The 7,100-nt window shown below is 38.2% G+C and overlaps 2 protein-coding genes across 2 annotated transcripts; one reads left to right on the forward strand and one right to left on the reverse strand.

Annotated features, from left to right (window-relative positions):
• Positions 1-296: 296 nt before the first annotated feature.
• On the forward strand, positions 297-2,605 carry LOC110872784 (histone-lysine N-methyltransferase, H3 lysine-9 specific SUVH6). The gene is made up of 2 exons (XM_022121660.2): positions 297-621; positions 1,092-2,605. The coding sequence occupies exon 2, from the start codon at positions 1,114-1,116 to the stop codon at positions 2,410-2,412; it is 1,299 nt and encodes a 432-aa protein (XP_021977352.1). The 5' UTR covers positions 297-621; positions 1,092-1,113; the 3' UTR covers positions 2,413-2,605.
• A 1,283-nt stretch (positions 2,606-3,888) lies between these two features.
• Positions 3,889-6,286, reverse strand: LOC110872783 (peptide methionine sulfoxide reductase). The gene is made up of 2 exons (XM_022121659.2): positions 5,656-6,286; positions 3,889-4,420 (listed from the first exon to the last, which is right to left on the reverse strand). Exons 1-2 carry the CDS (start codon positions 6,187-6,189, stop codon positions 4,169-4,171), a joined length of 786 nt encoding a protein of 261 aa, XP_021977351.1. The 5' UTR covers positions 6,190-6,286; the 3' UTR covers positions 3,889-4,168.
• Between the last annotated feature and the right edge of the window lie 814 nt (positions 6,287-7,100).

The raw sequence follows: 7,100 nt of genomic DNA on the forward strand, positions 1-7,100 counted from the left end.
GATTTTCGTCCCACCGTATATTATGCTAGAGAGTTCTACTCTTGTGGTGGCACAACGACTGTCAAGTGGCAGTCGGAGTTATGGTTTCCCGGGGGAATGTCCAAACCAAACTCTAAAGTTAGCGTGGGCTCGATTAAGACTACATAGTTTGGTCGGAGGGGCAACGGGGCTATTCAATTTGGGGAGTGCGGTTGCCAAATTCAACAAAGTCGCCGGTTAAAAAAAATAGAATATATTTAAATATTATATAATAAAAAAGATTTAAAATTTCGGAAATTTCATAGAAATTTGAAATGAACGAACACCCTTAACGTCATTTCCAGTTTTCCACCACTCCACACCGTTTCCTCCAACCTCACTCTTCACTGTAACAAACTGTTATTTGCCGGAATATTCCCCCTCTTCACCGTAACAGACTCTGTTTTTTGACGGAAGATTCCTCCCTCTTCACCGTAACCGCCTGTGTTTTTTCTCACTCTTCTCTGTAACCGCCTCACTCGCCTGAAAAATCCTCACTCTTCACTGTAACCAAGTGTGTTTCTCGCCGGAAAAAACGTCACTCTTCACTATAACATAACCGAGTGTGTTTCTCGCCGGAAAATCCTTAAACGCCATTTTTTAGTAAGTTTTTTTACTTCAATTCGTTGTCTGTAATGTGTATTTCTTCGTAGAAATGATTTTGTTGACAATCTGCTTGAATCTCTTCTTTAGTTTTCATGTAAGGATTTCGTTAATAATGTTATAGCTGTAGTTAGATTTCGTTTGGAAGTTGGAATCGCCATCAACAATGGCGTAAGGTCAAGTTTACGGACGTAAAAATAAATTCAAATCGCGTTTAGTTTTGTGTACGGATCCACTTGTTCGTGTTTGATTATTGCTTTTAAGAGTGATTACGAGGAATTTAGTGCGTAAATCGTGTCCAACAGTCATAGTAAATAACTCATCATTAACCGTTATGTTGATGATTTAATTAATTGTTTAATTGCACATACATGATACATGCAAACCTGTAGGTTTTCTTATGTTAAGTTTAACTTTAATTTTTTAAGATCTGATGTGCATTTGATTTGTTTTGAACTTGTTAAACCTAGAATTGAAGGTTTGGATTGAACAATGGAGATGACATCTCAGTCTGTGATTTCTAGAAAGCGACCGTTAGACGGTTCAAATGGTTGTAAGGATGAGGAACTCAGAAAATATAGAAATTTGGTTCCAGCGGTTCGCGACTTTCCTCCTGGTTGTGGAAGAAACGAAGCTGAAAGAAAGCCGTTGAAGATGTTAACAAAGGCTAACTCAGATCTAGGAAAGATGACTTCTGTTGGAGATGATAAGATTCTGGACTCGAATCGTGTCGAAAATCATAAATTCAGTAGCTCAAAACCGTTAGAATCAGGGAGAAACAAGTCTTATGTTGTCTCAAGGCCAGCTGGAAAGGTTAAGTACTGGGATCCTGCTTGCACAGAGGCTGGTTATGACCAAAAACCGAAAGTCACCGTCACTCATGGACCACAGAAGAAGGTTATTAACAATTTCAACAACGTTGACTCGAATGTTAAGAAGATGACTCCAGATGACATGGATGAGTTGGTTAACTCTCGCCCTGTTGAGAATAGTAAACTCAAAAATTTTGTACCGAAAGAACTGGAGAGGAGCAAAACGTATTTGGGCTCAAGATCAGGGGCTAAAGTGAAATATTGGGACCCTATGTGTGAAGAAGTCAAGAAATCAGAAGACACAACCACTGTTGTATCGCTAAAGGAAAACACTAGACGCGAAAAGATAAAAGAAGTGTTGGACGTTTTTGATCAGGTTTACGAACCTTTTTACCAAGAGAACAGAAGGAAGCCAAAGAGTGAAAAGATTCCTTCGTGGAGAATTCCTACGGAAGCTGCAAAAATCGTTAAACAAAAGCTGAAATGGATGGATCCGGGAAAGGTAGTAGGATCCGTATGTGGTGTTCAAATTGGAGATAAGTTTAAATACAGGGCACTGCTTAAGATGGTTGGTCTTCACAGTCAACCACAATCAGGCATTGATTTTGCCAACATTGAAGGAAAGAATCTGGCGATAAGCGTTGTGGATTCTCAGCGTTATTCGAATGTAAGTGGATCTAGTGATACGCTTATCTATTCTGGTCAAGGCGGGCATGGTTTGTTCGGGAGTAAATCGCCACCGAAAGATCAACAGCTTGTGAGTGGGAATATGGCTATGAAGAATAGTATGGATAAGAAATCACCGGTTCGGGTGATAAGGAAAGTTGCCTCGTTTGGGAAGGATGTGTTTGTGTATGATGGTTTGTACACTGTGGACCGTTACACAGACGATAAAAATGCAAAAGGAAATATTGAGTTCAAATTTCATCTTAAGAGAGTACCTGGGCAGCCTTCGCTTCACAGTATGCTAAAATGGTAGTAGACTAGTAGGTGAGGTCACTTGCATCAATATCATATATGCACCTTTATGATGTTGTTTGATGAAATGCACTTAGATATGTCTATACATCTTGTAATAAGTAGTCATGCATCAGAATCTTATAAGGGGTAGCTTCGTTTCCTAACAATGAAATATTGAATCTCTTTTTATGCATGTAAATCCTTTTAACTTCGGGTGACATGGGTAACATCTATCGAATCTCTTGAAATCGTTCATGCTCCGTTTTCTCTCATGTTGTCTCTGCGCCGCCTCCACAAAACTGAAAGTAAACACTAGCTAGAGCGATTTTGAAAGCCTACGGGCAGAAGGTTACATGCTGTTGTTGGGAGTATCAAGAGTTAAATTTGTATCACAACTCCTGTTGTATCTGGTGAACGTACCCCTTCTACTAAATTAGTCACATCATCTCTTTACTTTTACTCATAACAAGTGCGTTCAACATAAAGGAGCACATTTAGCCTTACCCAATAAGTATAAGCAATATGTTTTTGATTGTGGAAGCTAGTGACGCGACACGGTGACGTGAAGCGTCTTACTTTTGAACGATGAAGGAATAAACTAAAACACATTAATTTATATGTAATTATTGACCGATGAAGGACGAAGAAACTAAAACACATTAATTTATATGTAATTATCTTAAGTAATTTAATTTATCATTGCGAAGAGTGATTTTGGTTGTCGGTCCCTGGATTTTGAACGGACCAGAATTCATTTTATCACACAAAACGAAAGGCTTATAAAACATCATAGTTTATGGTATATTAAAACTTTACAAAAGTAAACTTGAGTCGGTGACTAATTGCGTATAGATGCTTAGCACAGTAAAGCACGTACTAAAACTAGACAAATTTTTATAGTCGGGCAATAGTTAAGACTTTAAATAATCACAATAAAGCACATACTAAAATTGGACAACTTTTTTTTAGTCGAGCAATAGTTAAAAGACTTTAAAAACATTTACTTTATCAAACAACATTTATAGCTTTTAACAAAATCTTCATAAGAGCATTCACATTAGAATCTCTCTTTTTTAAACTAAATTTCATAAACAAGTTTTGATCAAAGTTATGCTGGTGTTACATCTAAATTAACTGCTGGTGTTACAGTATTGATCAAAGTTCCAAACATACTCATGTTAACCCAAACAAGTTTTGATCCGTCACCCGCAGTCCTAACCCATTCAGTTTACAGATCAACAGTTTGGTGTATGTAATGGGCCGATTTCTAGCTACTTGCTAGTGTCTTGACTGACTTTGAGTTGGAATGAAATGATTTCGCTGTTCAAAAAAAAAAAAAAAAAAAAGTTTACAGATCGACAAGATATTTATCTTGGTTTTGATAAAACAATAAGAAAAAATTCTCCAATTTTACTTGTATGCTTTTTGCTATAATTCCCTATACTAAATAATCTTCATTTTTTCACTTTGTTCATACACCAATCTGATTGATACTCAGATAAATCTTCCATCAATTGATAATGCCATCTAGTAAAACACTATGTAGTCATTATACAATGACCGGTCTCAAACCGTTTATACAAATGGTTGTAACAACCCGTCAGTTTACACCAACCGGACAAACAAACATAAACCCGTATGATTACTTGTTCAAGCAAGACGACCCGCCAGATCATTCAAACTATTAACAATCGTGATACATTATACGCACAAGAGATTATAATTATAAACTTCAAACAAACTAAGATTATTTACCAAAACCCCTTGATTATTAATTAGCCATAGCAACGGATAGGGTCGTTGCAACCTTTCTCAGTAGACTGCCTGAACCCGAATCGACCTCCCTTTGCAAGATACTGCTGGTGGTACTCTTCTGCCCTGTAGAACTTCTTCGCCGGCAGGATCTCTGTCACAATTTTCCGGTTCAGTTTATTCTGGTGCTTCTCCATTGATTCTATTGCTGCTTTCTCTTGCTCTGGTGTGTAGAAGTATATCCCAGATCGATATTGTGTTCCAACATCATTCCCCTATCCATATCAACAATCGACATATTAGAATTCACAAGTTCATCAAGAATTTTCAATGTAAAACTATGCAGTTAATATCGGTCATATTGGTCCCTTAGTAAAATATCGGTGTCAAATATCGGTCAAAATGTCGGTACCGATATTAACGGCGATATTGACCGATATAACCGATATATCACCGATATTTGACTGATATAACCGATATATCTCTGATATATCACTGAATTATTGTTGGTGTTAAATTGCTATTTATATAAATTCTGCATTATATTAAAATTACCGATATCCCACAGATATCTCACCGAGATAACCTATATTTCAAATATCGGTCATTGACCGATATCCGACATTTTACCGCATTAACTGCATAGCTGTAAAACGATCCATTTGGGGTATAGATTTAGTGTGTTATTGTTCATAATAGTTAGAAATAGGTTTTTGTTCAATTGTAACAGGTCTAGAAATCTAGATCTACCAGATTGCATCGAATACGAACATTGACTAAATGCAACTGTGAGAGAAAGGCTGTTCATATCGCTCGCTCTAAAAGAGTCTGAAAATCAGCTGGTTCACAAACGAAGCCAGCTCGGCTCGCATCATTTATAAACCAACCCGAGCTCGGTTCAGATCATTTAAAAACCAAGCCAGCTCAACTGGGGCGCTCATTCACAAACCAATCAGAACTGGCTGGGCTCGGCTGGCTCGTGAAGATCCCTAATTGTGAGAACTGATAATTCCAACTACGGAAAGTGAGACTACCGAAAATTCAACATCATTTACAAACCAAGCTGAGCTCGGTTCAACTCATTTACAAACTGAGCCAGCTTGCCTGACCTCGTTTACAGACCTCCGGAGCTCAAGCAGACCTGGCTCAGCCCACTTGTGAACACCCTTAATTGTCAGAATCAAGCCAGCCCGACTCGGATCACTAATAAACCAAGCCAAGCTAAGCTAGGTTCGGCTGGTCAACAGCCTTAAATTTGTCAGAACTGATAATTCAACTATAAAATTAATCACTAAAAAGTAAGAACGCCCTAAAACTCATTAGCAATTTAATCTAAATCCTCATTTTATTTCACATATTTGGCATAATAATTAATAATAAACCCCAAATTCATCAACAACTTAATCTCAATCCTCATTTTATTGTATAAAAAACCCTAAAATTCAACAATTTTATCTAAACCCTAATCTCTAAAATCCACCAGAGCAAAACCACAAACACAACAAATTACCTGACGATTAAGAGTGGTAGGATCATGCCTCTCCCAAAAACAATCAAGCAAAGACTCATAACTACACTCCTTGGGGTCAAACTGAACCCGAACAACCTCCGAATGGTTAGTAGTACCCGAACAAATATCATTATAAGTCGGATTATCCGTAAACCCTTGGGTATACCCCACTTCCGTTTTCGTAACACCCGGAACCCTCTGGAACGCTAACTCCACGCCCCAAAAACAACCCGCACCGAACTGTGCGAACTGTTGACCCGGGGCCGGAACGTCGTCGTCTGGGCCCTGTGCGATTGATGACTGCTGGTCCATGGAGGATACGGCGGGGGTGCGTGTACCGAACCCTAGCTTCCCTAGCCAGTTCATTATTTTTGGAGTGGTGGATGAGTGGCGGAGGGTTACGGGTTTGGTGGTTGTTAAGGGGAAGGGGGTGGGTTTGGGGTGGTGGTGGTGGAGGGAGGAGACGGTGAGGAGAGGGAGGGAGACGGCGGAGAGAGTGGTGGCGGTGGTGGTGGTGGTTTTGAGGAGGAGCATTTTAAAGGGGTGTGACGTGTTTGGATTTAAAGGGTTATCTTTTTTATGAACGAAGAGAAGTTTCGTGACAAATGTAGTTGTAGTGTCCAATGGCAAAACCATAACTACATTTAACATTTTTTCGAATTATTATTTTTTATTTTTATTTTTATTTTTATTTTATTTGTATCAAAATGAATGAATGGTTCTAATATGGCAAGAGTTGTTCCACGTCAACAAACTTATGATATATTCTTATAATTCTAAGCTACAAACCAGATTCGTAAAAATGGCTCAGTTAAGTATTCAGGTTCACTCATCGATATGTTCTACTTAGTATCCAGATTGGATGGGGTTGCAAACGAGCTAAGCTATTTGAGATCGGATGAAAAAAAAACCTCAAAACGAGTCGTGCTAAAACAAGCTCAAGTTCAAACCTGAGCATAAAGGCAAGTTTGTTTAGTAAACGAGCTCGAGCCGGCTCGCAAGCCTAATCGAGTTCACAGTTTATGTAACTTTTAATTAATATTTTAAATATATACAATTACTATTTATAAAACTATGAAAAAATAACTGAATTATATATAAAAATAATAATTGTAATTAATTAAAAAACAATAAATGAGCTAAGCTCGAGCTTGAAAAACTACGTACAATCCGAATTCAAGCTTTAGAAACAAAGATCAAATCGAGCCAAGCTCGAAGTTTCATAACTTATACGAGATCAAGCTCGGCTCAACTCGTTTGCACCCAGTGGTGCAACTTAGAGGAGGCCGGACTGGGCCTCGGGCCGTGCGGTTTTTTTCGCCCAGTAGTTTTAAATTTCAAGTTTTCAAGAATTTTTTTAAATGTGTATTGGTTCAACCCAGACTAATTTTATCTCTAAAAAACATCAGCCCGTGCTGAGTTTTAAGTTAAGATCTGCCACTGTT

Source organism: Helianthus annuus, chromosome 8, assembly GCF_002127325.2.
Source record: "Helianthus annuus cultivar XRQ/B chromosome 8, HanXRQr2.0-SUNRISE, whole genome shotgun sequence".
NCBI classification, from domain to species: Eukaryota; Viridiplantae; Streptophyta; class Magnoliopsida; order Asterales; family Asteraceae; genus Helianthus; species Helianthus annuus.